The sequence below is a fragment of the Amblyomma maculatum genome, chromosome 8 (assembly GCF_055883805.1).
Source record: "Amblyomma maculatum isolate TAMU_Amacu chromosome 8, ASM5588380v1, whole genome shotgun sequence".
Lineage (NCBI taxonomy): Eukaryota > Metazoa > Arthropoda > Arachnida > Ixodida > Ixodidae > Amblyomma > Amblyomma maculatum.
In genome coordinates this window covers 100005631-100024350 of record NC_139351.1, presented here as the reverse complement: position 1 = coordinate 100024350, position 18720 = coordinate 100005631, and the positions used below count along the sequence as shown (strand labels likewise).

General features: G+C 43.7%; 1 protein-coding gene across 1 annotated transcript in view; it reads left to right on the top strand.

The window, feature by feature from the left end:
- The first annotated feature begins 2132 nt into the window (after window positions 1–2132).
- Tnpo (transportin 1) overlaps window positions 2133–18720 on the top strand; it is a 64255-nt gene continuing 47667 nt past the window's right edge. Inside the window, exons 1-7 of the mRNA XM_084576965.1 lie at window positions 2133–2284; window positions 2494–2625; window positions 4182–4257; window positions 4714–5186; window positions 5574–5696; window positions 11439–11618; window positions 14231–14338. Coding sequence (XP_084433091.1) covers window positions 2509–2625; window positions 4182–4257; window positions 4714–5186; window positions 5574–5696; window positions 11439–11618; window positions 14231–14338 — 1077 coding nt within the window. The 5' untranslated portion in view covers window positions 2133–2284; window positions 2494–2508. The remainder of the gene's footprint in view (window positions 2285–2493; window positions 2626–4181; window positions 4258–4713; window positions 5187–5573; window positions 5697–11438; window positions 11619–14230; window positions 14339–18720) is intronic.

Here is an 18720-nt window from a genome sequence, read left to right as displayed (position 1 = left end):
CGGTACCTCCTCAATAAATAAAACGTTTACATATGTAAAATAAAGCCATTTGCCCGTTCTCTATTCTTTTCGCGATAAACACAGCTCCCGACATGTACTTGATTAATTGAGTAATATTTTGTACCTCTGTATTTTTATGCCCTTCCTGTTACGATCCCTGATGGGATTAACAGTATCGAATAAATAAATAAATAAATAAATAAATAAATAAATAAATAAATAAATAAATAAATAAATAAATAAATAAATAAATAAATAAATAAATAAATATGTATTGATCTAGTTTTTCTGCTTAACAATTAAAGAAGCTTGCGCATTGATAAGTAACAAACAGGACGAGCAAGTTTTGAAGATGTTCCTCACCTAATTGTGCTCGGAGTGGGCAACAACTTGAGGTGTAGGTTGCAGCTCTCTCTATACTCTTTTTTTTTTTTTTTTTTCTATACGAGTAGGAGCACTGTGCAGCCTTAATATTCGTGAATTCAAAGCACGTGATTCCTCATCACACCATTTTTTGCCAAGGAAAGTTGCTGACGATGATTTGCTGGACGGGAACATGATTTATATGGTCGCCTGTCTCATATGTATGTTATGCAAGCCACCCTCTAGCTCGCGCCCGATGGCCCAGGATGAGGAATATATACAGACGGTGCCCACCGGTGAATCACCTTCACGTTTTCTCTTCTTTTGCTGCCGTCGTAGAGAGATTTTGATGTTGCCGGCCTTCGGTATGACGGCCACTGATTAAAAATGATTGGCACGAGATCCTTTTACACATCGGCCTTACGAAAGTCATTTCGCAAGAAATGTAAGCTTTAAATTACATAAAAACTTGATTTAGTGTTTGACTGCCAGTTTCTTCTTCGGATTATCTTCAGCCACCTTTTCCGGAAGTCTAAGCTGGCAGGAACTTCATGAAATAAAGCGCCGCGGGCTCCTTCGCTCACCGGACCTCCGAAACGGAACGCAACAGAACGCTTTTTATTCGCTCGGTATTTGTTCCAGCAAGTGAACTCATCGGTCCGTCAATAGTTAAAAGTTTACGCTAAACATAACACACAAACAATAGCATATACAGCGCACCACATGGCTTACTTTTCGCTGCAACGACAGTCACAACAGCATTTTGCGCCACCAGCGTGTCGTCTGCTAGAGGGTAACTTGACAGCTCCGCCACACGGCGGACGCGCGCTCGTGACAGCAAAGACCCTGACTCTGCAGGCCTGGCACCGCTGCAGCACTTTTCAGAACTAGTGCAGCCAGTCACCAGTGCAAGCCAAATCGAAGATACCTCTAGGTGTTCTAGGCACTGCAGCGTGACAGTAGGACCATATAGCAGCATGGACATAGAGTTAATACAAAGACTTTGTATTAACTCTATGAGCATGGAGGAAGCAGTAGCACGGCCGCTCAATGGAGGCAGTAGTATCCCGTGTGTGGATGCGATCTGCTACCATGGCGTGTCTGCGTGCGCAGTCTAAAAAGCAGCCGGTCGCAAACGGCACGGTGCACACCTATGAGCATAGAGCTAATACAAAGACTCTATGCCTATGAATCACGTTAAACGCAAAAAGTAACAGTGCAGATTTTTTTTTTTTTTTTTTTCATCTAATAATCTTTTCGCCTAAAGCTTTATTAACACCGTTGCCAGAGCTGTTTAATACTACCAGTTGCGAAACTTCCAATAGGGGAGGAAGGAGGAAAAACATTTATTTAAACTGTAGTGTTCTAGAAACCTGTAATTTACACTAACCTCCTTGATTTAAACCCAATAACTGGTCACTGGTCCCATGCATGCCTTGCATAGAGCTAATGGGCCCATGTATAAAAAGCAAAGCGGTTGTGATTGGGCAAAATTTGGTAGTATATAGATGATAGCGCCGCCCGCGGCCATTAAGAAAACGAACTTTCAAGTTGTTGGTAAATGCACAACCATTATAAAAAATAAAATTAGGTGATCTTGCACTAGCAAAACTTCTTAAATATGACAGCAATACGTTTAATTAACATGGAAAAGAAGAGGGAAAAATGCGATTTCTTAAAGGCAATGACGATAATTGTAAAAAGCGTTTCTTGATCACTTTCAGATGGCGCGACAATGCATAAGAACCCAAACAGTGCATACAAAGTCCGGTCATTTTTTTGAAGCGGAGTGCGGAGTCGCGGAGTTTCGCAACTGGTATTGTTCAAAAGCTCTGACCGTTGCTACTTGACTGCGATACACCAGGTTTTCCGACAGCCGCCTCACTTATCCGCCATGAGCGCCGACTGACATATTCGCAAGGTTTGTCTCATTCACTGTTAATTAGAGAATACTACACTAGGCACACCGCATATCGCGCATTTGCGTCTATGCCGATGGCCATTGCAACGCGTTCCGTTCGTGAGCGTGCGAGTGACCCGTGTGCGGTGCGTTTTGCGCCGTAGGAGCGCTGTTTTCTCACTGTATTTTTCACCCTCTCTTCTCTCCTCCTCGACCGCATCAAATTTTAGCCGGTTACGTGAAAGATGCGAGGCAGCATGTCTTTATCGTGGCAACCACAAGAAGACGGACTCCGGCAAATCCTGCAGCTGCTGAAAGAATCCCAGTCTCCCGACACGGCGACACAGCGAGCGGTTCAGCAGGTATTACCTTCGGGCCGCTTCAGTTCGGCTTCTCTCTTCGCAGTGCGTGTGTTCGCGCACGCAAGGGGGGGTAGCATGAGTTAGGCCTAGGCCCGCTCGTAACCATCCACCGCGGATCAATGGGTATTTTTGAAATGCTCGCTGCGCGAGCCTCCCGAACTCTTTTTGCCTGCTCGAGAAGAGTCGGGCGGGCGGTTTCACGACGTAGGTTGAGCCTCAGTGGTTTATTTCTACCTAAACGCCCCGACCTGCGAGGTTTTTGCGTACTGGGCAATAATCTAATCTCGCCCCATTGATCGTGTTCGCGAACGCTGCCGTTACCGGCTTCAGTGTGTTCGTGCGTCCTTTCCCGTTAACAGAGGATCGGTTAGGTTAGGCCACATTAGGAAACATTTACAGCGATTATGCGCCGCAAAATGTTTGGAACGTGTCTGGCGCTGCCGGCTTCGATCGGGCATGAATGGCCGGGAAGGGAAAAAATATAAATAAATGAAGGCCACACTGACGTGAAGCCGGTTCTCAACGACCGCTATCGACCACAGTGTTTTTCACGCCACATGCACTATTCGAATTGCAGTTCATAGAAAGTGTTGAATATGTCGAACTCTGATGGTGTGCTGGGTCATTTGAGGTAGCACTGTCGCTACATTTCGTTGTTTGTGGTTTTCCTCATCGCGAATCAGCTTTAATGGTTCATTGTAACTGAGAAGTACTTTTGAGATTATTACAGAACTCGGAAGGAATTATTTGAAGTGAGACGTGGCCTGAAAGAAGACGTGCAGTTTAATGGCAGTTATGACCTACAAGTTGAAGGACTCCGCACCGCAGGAATCTTGGAATAATGTTACTTGCATTCTACCGCGTTCCTGGTGTCGCTATTTTGGATATTTTTTGAATATGTAGTCCGGCCTGCAGTTGTGTAATAGAGGGAACATATTTTCAATAACCACACGGACTTCTACAGAATACAATGCGCACGGTATTAAGGCGGTCTTCAGCTCTGCATTGCGTAAAAGGCTGTCTGCAACCGCGGAGCTGTTGTGTGGTACGGGGTTAAGGTACTTTGAATAGCCAGTTGCTTTGAGGGTGTGGGTGCAGTTGTTCCAAAAAGTGGGATTCATAATATCCTCTGTCATGTTCCTTAGTGAAAGAGTTCATATTTTAGCTCCTTAAAGGTTACACCAACTTGTGATGTAAATGAAGTTAAGCAGTACCATTAGGTTTGTAATACGCTTGTGTACGAAGTTGGGTACTGCTCTAGGTACCGGTCGTTGGAATCCAAATGTGATATTATGCTCGCATGCTCTGCATTTGAAATGATGCCTGCACTTCCCTGTGCAGTTGCCATAGGGGCTCGTGCAGCTCTGGGGCAGTTTAGTGCATTATGTCCTTGCCAGCACGTTGCACACTTCTGCATTTTTTCAGTGAGAGCACAGCAGTGGTTCAGTGGCACCGTCACAGCCTAGACGATGGGAATCCTCCTGAGGTCTTTGTCATTTTTCATACTGATGGGAATTTGCTTGTAAATACTTTTTTTTTTCTTTTTTTTCTGGCAGAAACTCGAGGAGTTGAACAAGTATCCTGACTTCAACAACTACCTCATATTTGTCCTCACAAAATTGAAATCTGAGGGTGAGCTTGCAGTTTCTTGTTGATTGTATTGGTTTCATGTGCAGCATGATATTTTCGTTAAGCTTTATTATTCCCAGTGTTATAGCATGACTGATGTCCATGGCACATTTTTTGTTTGTTTGTTTATTCATTAATACCGCAAATGCGCTTGCATCTGTGCATGCATGCAGTATTCACTGATTGGGGAGGTGATAAGCCAAAGAATTAAAGAAAGCAATCTTTAGTGACTGAAATAGCCATGTAGCTGTTTGCTGCACTATAAGATTGAGTTTGTCCTAGCTGGTCAAACCCCATTCCGTGGGCAAGTGAATGAAGACGCTTTATGGTGATAGCGTTGAGCTTTTGGGGGGCAACTCTATGTTTCATCTTGTCAGTACTCACCTGTGGGGTAGAAGTTGGCGGGTAGACAGTAGACTGGGTAGACAGTTGACAGAAGTTTGCATGTCGAAACTGCAGATGAGCCAACACGGTCTCTGAGCGGGCTGATTCTGAAGAACAACGTGAAGGCCCACTTTGACAAGTTTCCCCGGGAGGTGGGAGAGTTCATCAAGGCAGAATGCCTGGAGAGCGTGGGCGACCATTCGCCCCTCATCCGGGCCACAGTGGGCATCCTCATCACCACCATCGCCTCCAAGGGCGAGCTCACTCAGTGGCCCGAGCTGCTGCCACGCCTCTGCCAGCTGCTCGACTCAGAGGACTACAACGTCTGCGAGGGCTCCTTCGGGGCCCTGCAGAAAATCTGCGAAGACTCTGCTGAGATGCTGGACACGGACGCACTCAACAGGCCGCTCAACGTGCTCGTGCCCAAGTTTCTTCAGTTCTTTCGACACAGCAGCCCCAGGATCAGGTCGCATGCCATTGCCTGTATCAACCAGTTCATCGTCAATCGCACGCAGGCCCTGATGATGCACATCGACTCCTTCATCGAGGTGATTTTTTATTCATTGGATTGGTGAAATTAATGGCTCTAAATTGTAACCCTTAATCAACGTACAACTTGTATATTAGCATGTTTTTTATGTTCACTATGTTGTTTGTGGGGCCCTCACCGAACTAGATATAACTGGGTTTTTGCGTATCGGTAAGCTATAATCTTAGCTGCACTTTATAGTGGCACACTTTTTATATGTTGAAATACAGGTTTGCCGAACTCTTCTGTGGTCCTATTTGGTGTTGGTATATTTGAAGGGAGTTTGGAAGTTATGTCAGTAACCTATGGGCAACCTTTTGAAGGCCACTTCTGTAATCTAGCGCCAGCCTTGTTGTTGCTGTTACTCTGTAACTCCTGTTTTTGCTTCTTGCCATTGTTTCGGCAGAACCTGTTCCACCTCGCTTCAGACGAAGACTCTGAGGTCCGGAAGAATGTGTGTCGAGCTCTAGTCATGCTTCTGGAGGTTCGCATGGACCGCCTGATTCCCCACATACATAACATCATTGAGGTGAGGTTCTCTGCCACATATGTTGCTTCTTGTGGGTCTGCTCAGTTACATTGATGTCTGCTGCCAGAGACTGGTGTTGCATCTACAGATGGTGCATTGACAGCGTGCAAATCAGGAGGGTCTGATTTTAATGTCATGATGATGATGTTATCGGAACTAACCAAGCTGCCTAACTGGCAGGCTGTGTCTGCATGTCCCACTTGTGGTCTTGGTGTTAGTGGCTTTGTATGCATCACTGGTTTTCTTGACGAAGTTGGTTTGGTGTGGTGGTTTGAATTTATCCTCGACTGGTTGGTTGGTCCTCGCGTAATATCTGCCAGTTTTATTTATTGTGAACAGGTTCAACTAGGGGGCAGCCACCTGAGCGAGCAGTTATTGGCTTGCTAAATGGTGGAAATGTTCACCATAGTTTGGCTGAAAAGATTTGGTACTCATGCTGCTCAGCTACTATTTTACTATTTAGTCCAACTGTATTATAAAGGGACGGTGGACTTTGAGAGCCAAAAATCTTGAAAAAGCTCGTTACATTCGAGTAATTACGGTATTTCTCATTTTTAATCATTAAGAGGGGACACGGGTCTTAGAATTATATTTGGTATTTTTGGTGAATTGTTATAAAAATTGATGGCCTTACTGAAGCTTTCATGCTGATTTCAAATATGCTTTTTTCCTGTAGCCCAATTGGTTGGTAAGATAATTATTAATCATCTTCAATTGTTTAAGGCCTAAATTCTGAAATAGTGAATTGTTTAAAGCATAATTAAAGCATGGTTAGATAGCCAGAAGAGTGAAGAATGAAATGTTTGAAGTAGTTTCCTATTATGTTAATTAGCATTCATTTTGCAGCCTTATTAATTTCAGTATACAAAGCGTGTGTATACAGAGCTCATTAAAATAATTAATTTTAACTTTCAAAAACAAAAAAATCTGCTTCCAACATTTCATACAGGATACATTCAGCTTTCAGCTCTATGTGCTTTGGGTGCAGAGATATTGAGGCCGCAAAACTGCAAGTGATCGACAATGCATGATTTGAGGAAAGGGCAAAAAAGAAACGAGGGATTATTTAACAGACATTTACGGGTGCAGTGCACATATTTACTCATTAAAATGGCTAGAAACCTACAGGGATGTAGTCTCTTTGGTTTCCAACGTCGCAAGTGTCGCCTCTTTCATTTTGATTTGCAGTTGCAGCACGTTCAGTTGTCACTGTTTCGGCTGCGCGAGTCACATGCAGGCAGCAACTTTTTTTTTTTTTTTACTTACATCGTTTTGCTAAGTTTTCGCATCAAGACCGCGGTGAGGAAAGTTCATTTCGGAAAAAAATGTAATTTGGAGTTGTTTGCTGCTTCACTGAGGACTATGAACACGATCCGATCATCGCAAACGCGCGGCGAGCTCTATGAAGACGTGTCCCCACAGTTTACACACTGCAGAATAAGTTTGAAAGCGATTTCTTATTCGCACTCACTTTTTTTCAACGCGGCAAACTGTTTATATCTGACTATCGTGAACTCCGCCTCGCCAAGCGAACTGTCCGCCGCGCTTCATTCATCATCACGAAAACAATGAGACTATTGCATCATTGCTGGAGTTTCCGCGATTTAAACTTTTTCTGTTTTGAGCTTGTCTTTCTGCCTATCAGGGCCTGCGATATCACTGTGTTGCGGCAGGTGCGATCGCTGGCAGTAGCTGTCTCTAGTGCTGGGGAACACACTAGGCCTACTTCAGGCTCGTATGCTCGATCGTTTGATGCACAACTTTCGTAGGCCTGAGCGCACACAGCTGGGGTAAGGCATCACTTGAGATGGTTAATCAACAAATTTGTTTCTCTTTTTCTAAAATTCTTGCCATAAATCCACCTCGCGGTTCAGAACCAAGTGTGGCCGGCGTCATGTCTCCGCTGGCCTCTCAGCAACTAAAGTAGCTGGAGCTATAATTCCTTTTGTATCGTGAAACTGAAAGTATAATGCATGCAATGTTGGAAGCACATTTTGTTGTGAAAGCAAGCCAGCTCGGCTCGTCGCGTATGCTCGTATACCATAGCCGCAAGTGGCAGGAGCTGCCAACTTGGTTCTTTCGTTTCACATGTGACAGTTGTATGAGAACCAGCCTGTCAGGACCTTGGTATTCACGTTGCCACTAAGGTACATTCATACGGCTTCGTTAAAGCAGGGCTTTATATGTGGGCTGGTAGCCTATGCTAATGCGTCATAACCTTTATGGCGGAGCTTAAGTGTCCCCCATATTTAGATGCAATAAATGCTTTTACCACCACCACCTAAAATGCCGGTGAAATTTGATGTGTTCACTGGAACGCTGGTTGTGTTCGATGCAACACTCAGTCACCTACAGCCAAAGCTTTCGCACCACACTCGTTTGCCATTTGCCGTAGCCACAAATGGCAGGCGCAACGAAACCCTCAGGAGACTGCGTGCAGAAGAAATGGATGAAGAGCACGCTGCACGTCTCAAGAAAAGAAAGAAGAGGGCTTTGGCCAGTTTAATCATTGAGCTTAGAGATTTCATTTCATTTCATTTCATTTTATTACCTTCCCTAAAAAGGGGTGTTACATAAGGGGTGGCAAGAGCAAAAATACATAATCACAATAACAGGAAAGTTTTGACACTATCGATGAACTGTGGTGTGCAAGTGATGAGAGCAATGTTGTCCGGAAGGCCGTTCCAGTCTGCAGCTGTCGAAGGTAGTGACGTGCACACTTTGCACAAAAGTGAGTGAGCACGAATCAGCCATACGAGAGTTTCACCGCCGCTTCACAATCAACCCCTTTTTAAATGTGTGTTCTGCCTGCGACCGGCAGGGGCATAAAAATGGTTTAACACCGGTGAGTGAACTTATGCATCCAACTCTTCATTTGGCCACAAGCGTAGCAATGCAGCCGTTGCTTTTGCAATTCAACTATTCGCCGCGAGATCGACCTAGAGGTGGCGCCACCGTCACTCCGGTAGTGTGGATCGGCAGCCGGCGGCGCTCGCAGAAACGCGCGCTGCGTAGGTCTGCTTCCGAGTTTACGGCGGGTTTGTTGGCGATGAAAACGTGTCTTCTGCAGTATTTCTGTAATATTGCAGAAAAAAATTCAAGGATTTCGCCAATGCAGCAGAAGAACAGCGGATTTTAGGAAAACAAAGCACGCAACCACCAGTCTTCTAGATTTACTTTGCACGTTTCTTGCGCTGTACCGCGCTCACGCGCGTAATGCTTGGGCCTGCCTAGTGACAGCTTTGTTTTTCTTATCGACTTTTAAACAGTTTGCACGTGTATCATGCGAGTGAGACCGGCGAATTTAGTGTCAAGCCCACGCAGATACAAGGCATCCTGGTTCACTATATCGTACTTGACTCGAGGATTAAGCAGGTTAAATGTAGCATTGGCAGCGCACTGCATGGCGAGTTGCTTTAGACTGAGTGCACATCAACTCTGGCCCAGACAACCACGCACAAGTATTCCCCAAAAATGAGATCACGCCGACACTATACAGGAAACCTCGCCGCACAGGAAAGCATTGTTCACGTGTACAGCGCTGAGCGAATTGAATTTGCCGAGATGCTTTTTGCGGCCACTGTCATAGAGTGTGATAGTGTATTAATGCATGCGCCACTAACTGTAAATGATTTCCTGAAACCGAGGAAAGTATAAGGGATTTATGATGTGTAATGTTAATATATAACGGTAAATTAGTAGTGTAATTATTTTGTTTTGCAATACGAATAAATTTCACCCTGTGAGAGAACTTTTACACACTTGACAGAATTTACAATAATCAGCGATTAATTTTCAGTAACGTTAAAGTGCAAGCTACGAATTACTCGCTGTGAAGACATCGTTATAAATTGTGCATGGGCACTCATGTTCTGGGAAGCAATTTTACAGGCTGAAAATTTATCACTAATTATTTAGCAGTGACTAAATCTTATGCGAAGTAAAATATTAGGGTTGCTTCCAAAACAGATGCCGGATATAAAACTATTCCGAAAGAAATGGAGGTCATCTTATCATGCGACTATAAAAATGTATTTATTCCCGAACTAAACACTGATATTTAAACCCGCATGAAGCTGTTTTACTCCCCTTGTCAGAAATGACGAGTTTTGTCGGAAGACAGCACTTGGACGAAAAGGGATTATAATGATTATAATAGGCTACCAGTAGAGTACATTGATCTAGGTGTATTATGTAATATTTAGGATAACAATTAGGTGCAGGGAATATGTTTCCCAAACATTCGAGCATTTCTCTAAAGCAAAATGTGCTCACTAAAACTATTACGGATGCACAGAGCCTTCAACAACAAAAGAAAAGAAATGCATATTGGCCCGGGTTTAACGCATGAAAGCGGCATCGGCTATGACGGATGATTGCAGAGGCTGGTTTTGGAGTCTTTTTTTTTTTCGTTATTAACATCACATTTACCACTTGGTATTGTTTATTGTGCAGTCAAATCCCACAGCAGAGGAACGCCTTTCGAAACGGTTGTAATTGAATCCCCCGTTCTCGAAATCAGCAGTCGAGTGCCCTTACCATTGAGACACCACAACAGAGGTTTAAAAGGGGGAAAAAAAAAACAAAGTACTCACACAACTCTATCGTGCATATAGACGGCATAGCAGGCATAGAGTGGTCTGTTCAAACTGCATTCTGCTATATGAAGCTGTCTGCGGTGGCATATGTTGTAGTAGCTGCGGTATTCCAAACATAAACGGGAATATGCGATTTCTGAGCGTTTGCATTAACTTTTATTGACGGCAACGACCTCTTTTGCTTTGACACGGCGGTAACGACAGTACCACTTCGTTTGAGACATTGCATGTCACAGGATCTCAAGTACCGAAGACCGCGATGGACGATGTCCTTATCCAAGCATGACATGCTCGATGCGGACAAGTATATATATTTTTTAAAGAAGCGTGGGGTTATAGACTGTTCATATTTATTTTGCAAGAGGCATATAGGTAAGCAAAAGCTCACACGAACTGCGAAACAAGCAAAAACACTCCTGTACACGCCGCATGCGCGCGTGTAAATCACTGCGGGCTGGCACGCGACGCGAAAACGCATCCACACTGAGTAGGTTTCGCCGCTGAGCCGCAAGGTGGCGACTCTGCTCGATCTCGAGGCCAATGCTTAACCAGCTAAACCACAGCCAACATTTTTATTCTCACCTTTAAAACTGAGTCGTGACAATATTATATTGAAATTCTAGTATATTTGCCCTGGCTCTGAGTGCCAAGTTCAGTGAGCTGCTAAATCTCTAATATTAGCTCAATTTGAAAACTGCTTCCAACGTTTCATTCCTCATTCTTTATAGTATGCACCAGTGTATTTCAAATTAATTTCTGAAGACCATTTTTTTCCCCTATTGTTTGGGCAGACAACAACAGTAATTTTATAATACCTTTCGGAACTATTTGTCCTAGATGGAAAATTTTTGTATATTTTAAATCTGGAGAAAACAACTGAACATTTCTTTCTGTGAAGTTTCATAAAATTTTTTGGTAAGCAAAATTAAGACCCATGCCCCCCCTTAGAACCTTATAAACCGACCAACCAAAGTTAGCAAGCAATTCAGTTGCATCAATTTCAAAGAATTCTCTGAAGTTATTTGGTTAATATCCGATTCAAGAAATTCACATATTTGATTTGTATTTGAAGCTTTCGGAAATGCGTTTGCATGCCCCTATGTAGCCAGTGCAGCATAGATGTCCCTATGTTGCCGCCATGCAGTACATGTTGATGCGGACGCAAGACTCGGACGAAGGTGTGGCGCTGGAGGCCTGTGAGTTCTGGCTCTCGTTGGCGGAGCAGCCCATCTGCAGGGAGGTGCTGGCCCCCCACCTCGCGCGCTTGGTGCCCATCCTTGTGCGGGGCATGAAGTACTCCGAGATCGACATCATCCTCCTCAAGGTCAGAGCATGTGGGCACAGTTCGCATGTTTTGCTCCGGAATTGTCATGCTGGTCTGGGTGCATCGGTGATTGATGACTAATGCTGCCCTTGATAGCACTGCTGTTTGCCTGTGAAAAGTGCTTGCGGCAGCTATACCAGTTTGGGTTCTTAATGCTCTCTGTTCAAGAAAGCTTGTTTTTGGCTGGGACATGGTGATTGGCTGATATGGGCCAGCTTCATTCTTACTAAGCCAAGGGTCTCAGGAAATCAGATCTAGCTACGTGGGTTGTATCTACCGAACATAGGTCAATGTAGCTGTACAAAACTGACAGCCCGGTTAGCGCTGCATCCGTTTTGAATGTTTAAAGGAGGGCTAAAGATGCGAGAGGATGCATGACCTTTTTCTGTGCGAGTGTATATCAGCTCGTTCTTGTATTTTGACTGGAGAGAATCTACATTTCAACCGGCTGTCGATTTCAAGGTCTACTAGTTTCTTTCAGGTTCTGTTAGGTTATACACGAGCCAGGAGAAAGCTACCTTGTGTAGAAATGGCATGGTTTGGGGGTGCAGGAAACAACCAACGTTTGAGCAACCTATTTATCTGCCCATCACACTCCACCCTTGATGCACTCTAAGTGCTGCTGCTCCGAGGAGGTAGCGTGTTATGTGGTGGTGTTTGCAGGGGTGGGACAGCTGCGCCAATAATGGCATTTTGATACAAATACAATTTTCTGCACCATGCTGGGCCAAAAGCATTAACACTTTCCTGTCCGCGCCTATTCCCATTGATAGCCTGCTATCGATGGTGTCACGATTTGAATTCTCCCTTTCTAAGCGCTCCTTGACAAGTGGCGTCATTCAGTGGGAAATAGAGGAACCCTTCTTTCAGTTTTGCTTTTGGTTTTATTTTTTCCGCTGTGAGTCGGGGGATCGGCACTCCTTGTTTACATCATGGTGTTGACGTCGCACGCTCCTGCTGCGCGGAAACGTCGAGTTTTCCCCGAAGTCGACGCAACTGACAGCTCGTTTATGGATGCGATCTACAGCCACAGCAGTGATGACCCTGAATCCAGCTCTTCAGACTTTAGCACTGACAGCGAAGCTACGTCAGACTGAGCCTGAACAATGTTTTGCTTTCGCCTTTGAAAAGTTAAGCTTTTGCTGCGCGCTGATCGGAAGAGATCACTGTTCTGAAGGTCACAACTGTTATCTGCAGGATGACGTCTTTTGGGCAGTATTACTTTCCCTCGGCAGCGCAGGGAGTCGTGCTTCGCGCTAAAGCACAGCCGGGGCCGACCTTGGTGTAGTCAACCTCGACTACTTTTTTCTCTCCTAACTCGGCGTATAGTACTGTATAAACATGCCCAAACGATTTCATGCCATCCGTTAATTTCCCCTTCATTTCACGTCATCCCGCGGCTCATATTAGGCGTGCACCCACTGGCCAGTCGCACCATTTCAAATGCTGCTTGGTGTGTCGCCTGCCTATTTTTATTTGGGGATAACGTGACTTGTTCTAATGCTTAACACCCCTTTTTTTCTTTATGGTCAAGATTCCCAGCAAAGGGGGGGGGGGGGGGGGGGGGGGGGGGGTATATTCGAAAGGTCTAAGACGAAGCATGATATCTCGGCGAGACGGGTGCAGAAGGAAATAATTTATTTCGCAAAAAGGTCTGAAAACATTTTCGGCAAACACAGTTACAGTTTGCCTAAACTTCAGAGCTGTAGGAAGCCCTTGGAAAGCTCATTCTGACCTCCATTATGGCTCTCCAGCAGCTGGCACCAAAACCAAGCAACATGTCCTGCGATGTGTGTAAAACCTTGAGTGCCACCTATGCCAGGCCCATGTTACAATATGCTGATAGAGTTGTTGGGGTTGCTTTTGGCCAGATTTTTGCGTTATGTGCTTCCATCTGTCATGTAGGGTCGTAGCGCAGCAATACATGAAGCTGGAGATCACGTTGTGGATGGCGTACCACCTTGGGACTCCTGACAGTTTCGGCTCAGTGACAACAAGCGCTCTTGGCAGTGTTCGATACGCGCTCCTCCTTGCAAAAAAAAGAGGTGCTAAGATTGGCATGCATGATTTTATTTCAAAATATTTTAGCGAGAATTGGGGGGAGCTTCTTCCAGTACGCTGGAACTATACGCTGCTATTGTGCTGTCCATCCAGTGAATTATCTGAAACGTGACGGGCCCATTCGTAAGCTGGCGCTACTTCTGCTATGTTGCATTGCGAATAAGGTAACGGAGGCATTTACAAGTTTCATGGAGATATGACTGTGTTCTCTCAAGTTTCTCCAAAAGGTTGATATTGCTGCTACAAAATGGTAACTTTTGCTCCATAGCTGCTCCAAACCATACATTTTCCTGCCGTAAGAGCTGCTCCAAAACTTGAGTTCTCCCACCCCCGTGTTTGTGTTGTTAAGATAAGACACTGGTCCTTAGCGGAGCTTTGCAGTTTTTTCTTTTTTTTTTTTTTTATGATGACAACAGTTCATTTTGATGCCAAAATGATGGCCTTGTATGAATCGTACTGTCTGAGCGCCTAATTGAGAGCCCTTATTTAGGTACGGGCTAGTTTCCAGTATCCTTATAGTCAGTCTGGATGCCTGCCCTTCCATCATACAGGGGGACGTGGAAGAAGATGAGATGATTCCTGACCGGGAGGAAGACATCCGGCCAAGGTTTCACAAATCCAAAACGCACAGTCAGAAGCACATGGATGACAACATTGATGTGAGTATTGTCTGTTTTGACTCTGCGTAGCGGCTAACTGAATGCTGTTCAGTAATCCCGGTCAATTTTACCAGTTGCCAGTATTTGAATAGCGAACTGCCGGCAGATGCTTGTGTGCTAGTATGTGCCATTTTTGCTGCCTCTAGTGGTGGATCAGTTTCCTTTTCTTCTTTGACCCATATTGTTTGACTCTGCAGAAAGTCCATGCTAACTTCAGTTCACACATACAGGGGAGTGTGTGAAAATGGTTGTGCTTGTGCAAAAGCTGCATCTGCGTAGATTTTGTAATTTTAATTATGTTGTGGGGCAAAGGTCATTGCTTTAATGGAAAATGTCGGCAAAGTTTAAGATGACTCTGTTTTAACTTGGAGCAAATTGGCCGCAGTAATCATTTGATTTAAAATGTGGAAAACTGATAGTTTTTGGTGTACCTTTTCAAGTTCAAGCTTCAACAGTGCATTTATTTGGTGATCCCTTAAAAACGTAGTGAAACACCCTCAGTGGAGTTCCATTGATTTATTGTTTGGGAATGCTTATAATTGGAACAGTCGGGGCCAGTGCCCCAAGTGTCATGGAGGACATGTGTTATTTTAACTGACAGCGTGCCCACACTGTATTGTTTGGTAGTAGTTCAGAATAAATACATATGTAGCTATATTGCCACACAAATTTTTGCATGAAACAGTATGTGATTAGTTTTCCTCTTTTTCTTGTTTTTCAGGAAGGAAAGGTATGTTGTTGCAGGTCACTTTGTTACTTCTTTTTACTTTTTAGTTCCCCTCCTGCCCTATAATTCTACAGCCAACTAATTCAGACATTTCCTGTAATCCCTTGAAGTCTGGTCTAACGAGGTTTTAGTACTAACATTTTGCTGTTGAACGTGTTGTAATGGATAGACAGAGTAACTGTTTTAGGGGGGGAAATGGGGGGGGGGGGGGGGGGAATGGTATACTTGGTAGGCAACTTTCTTACTTATGAATAGATCTGAACCTATCTGGATATGCTGATTTCAAGTGGGGAATTATTTTTCTCATAGTGCAAGTAGTTTCTGAAATGATACAAAAAAAAAAAAAGAAAGTTAATTTTGTGTTCTTGTTTGGAGAAAAATTCAGTTCAAACAGAAATCCCTAGTTCAATACTTAGAGCATGAAAACAATTTAGAATAGTTAAGAAGTGTAGTAAGGTATGTCAATGTTCGAGGTCAATTTGAACTAAAGTTAGAGGCCACCAAAGTTGCTAGAGAAAAGTGCCATCTTTGCATGCCAAAAACATATTTTTCTTAAACAAAACAAATACTGCGTTAAAAATGGTCATATTGCATGCATTTATCTTTCTGGAAAAAAAAAAAAAGATAAGTTGATAGCTAAAATAATACCGTTTTCTCTCCAAAATTGTCCGTTTCAAAATTATTCTCTTGAGTTTCAAGTAAAAAGTTAAAATATCTAACGCAAACATCTCAAGGAAACCCGCCAGGGGCATAATTGGGATGCAGCCAGACTTAATGCTTTTTCTTGGCCATCTTCCTCCTCGTGCTCTGAGAGGCGCACACTTCTCTGTCAAGCACAACTTGAGTGTCTATCCTCTTATGGCTGTAGTCTGCATCGTGCATGCTGTTGGGGGTAGCGATCTTGTGCACCTCTCTGTCGCCGATAACATCAGTGGGACGGCTGAAGTCAGCACTGCTCACGCAGTCAGAGAAAGAGATCTCACGCACTTCTGTATCAATAGCATCTATGTTTATGAGGCCGAAGTGTCACTGAGACTGCTGGATTCGCCGCGCACGATGTCAGGGGAAGAGGCTTCGGTCACGATGGCATTGAGCGATCTCGGAGCACGATTGTCCATCGTATGCTAACAAGGTAGCAGCATCATTATGCTTCCTGTTCCTGCATGATGCTTAGCTCGCAACTTCTTGCATTGCTAGGCACCGCAAACCACATGATGTTTCAAGTATAACCATAAAGAAGCTCATGCTGCGCATAATTTTTGTTGTTGCTTGTATCTCTTCGACACGGTGTTCAGGGTTGCTTATTGAAAAAATAAAAGGCTGGAAACGCGAGCTTTCAAACAAGAGCAAGATGGTGCCACCGGAATGTGTAGTTCCTGGGCTGCAGGCGGTTTGAAAAGGACAAATTTAGGCCTCAATTTAAGGGTCCGGGAGGGCTTAACAGTTATGGCTCGTTAAACATAATTTTGAAGCCAAAATTTGCAGATCACTGAGAAGGGTCTCAGGAACACAAAATTGGAAAGACCGAAAAGGCAGTTTCTGGGTCAATTTTCGGTATTCCCTTTCACAAAAGAACTTCAGGAATAAGGTTCAGTTCAGGCATTGAATTTTGTGTTACGTGAGCTTTTGTTAACATGAAATTCTGTTGATCATAGGGTGTATGAATATTGGAGGAAGAGTATGTTTGTTATTCGATTCATATTTGATAGTGATACATGAAATTTTTGCAATAATTCGGAATACATGGCGTGGACTGTGCAGTGAAGCATCCTCGAAACGCGACGGGACCCTTTTGTGGAGGGCTTTCCCGACAGTATGCGCAAAGCGGAGCACTTGCATATCTGCTAACGCTCCCAATTTGCCCAGGAGACATCTAATGTTTGACTGCACTTTTCAATCATACGATCACTTTCCTAAATCTCCTGATAAGTGGTCTCTGCCCTGTAAGAACAGCTTTTGCAAAACCGGCACTGTGGGATCCGCAGCCGCATTGTAACCTCCAGCATCGCCATCAGAGGCTGCACTAGTTAGCGCAAAGCAGTGGAGAATGAGAGCTCGGTATTCCAGTTCTGTTTTTTACTCCTTCGTGTTGCTTAACACAAGGCTGTACTGCCGACACTTGTTAAACAACACTTCCTCATAGCTCCAGCTCAGCTGTTCTCATGCTAATCCTCTCTTCTGCCTCGCTGAAACAAAGAGCAGAGACATCAGGGAATCTGTGCTTGTTCATGAGGTGTCGGCTGTGACAGATTTGTTCATACCCTATGCGAAGGTAAAATATATTGCGTACGGCAAAGTCACAGCCAACAGCGTGTTTGCATACAGAGGTGCTGTCCACTTGCCCAAACGATTCACTCCACTTGTGGACGCTGTGCTTGCCCATGCCATTGTCTTGCCATGAGGCTGAAACTAGTTTTCGATGATTTTATGGGCGTCGGTCACAATAACTTCAAAGAAACCTAAAAGCACTTGCACTATGTATACCTATGGCCGCCTATTTGGCAGTCCAGAGCCGTCTGTTTTGTTGCAGTGCCTGTAGATGGCACTCTAGCGCTCTCAAAATGGTAGCATTCAATTTGCCTTCGATGTTCTGGTCTGTACACTCCTGCGCAATTCTAGTTTAATTTTATTGCAAATGTCATGTGAATTATGAAACAAAACAAGGCAAAATATCAAGGCAAACAAGGCAAATCATGTCCTAAAACTGCAATATTGGCACACCCTTGTTGCTCTCTTAGAAAGTAGATATATTTCATTAGGCAGAAAAAGTTCCTGTAATATACCTCATCCGTTTTTTTTTTTTTTATATTGTGGAAAAAATGCCTGGGTGGTTTACTCAGAACTAATTGTGAATATGTTGCACTAGCATGGTTAGCCCTGGTTTTACATGGCTCGTCTAGACTTTCTATGGCTTGGCTTGATTTTAACTAGAACTGACTTACCTTGTTTACATGTCATACAATGAATGCTGCCCAATGTGGCAGCAGTGCCAGAAAGCCCTGCTTTAAGGGGGGACACCCCTCTTAAAACATTTTTTTCTTATTTATGGCCTGATTTGGATTAAACTTACATCACTCATGCATTTTGACGTGCTGATTTCAAATATCTGATTGTTTTTTTTTGTGTATGGAATGCATAGTCTTCAAAATTTTGCCTAATTAATGTTCTTCATTTGGAGGTGAGCTAATTACTAAATACATAGGGCAGGAGGAAAATGAGCCTGCCAAAATTATCTAGAAATATTGCAGAGTGCAACTAACCGAGAATTGAGGTGCTAGATTAATTTGAACTTGAGCACATCACACTTTTGTGTGGAAGAGCTTAAATTGACACTCATTATAAATAATTAGTTTTGTAAGTGTTGCCTCATCATAATTGCATATGTTTGAGTCTTATTGAAGGAAACAATTAAAGCAATAGCATAAATAGTTCGAGATATCGCTCCTCCACAATTGCAGCACCCTCAAGATTGCAGTTTTGAGAAAACAAGGAAAAACAAGTCAGAACATATAGATGTAAATTATGGTAAGGACTAACATATCAACATGATCAGAAACGGTTGGAAAGTAAATAAAAGCAGAAATTAATATTCTATACCAATTTGAGTTAAGTTACATCAAAAAAACTGTCAAGGAAGGGCCCAATTTAGTGCCAA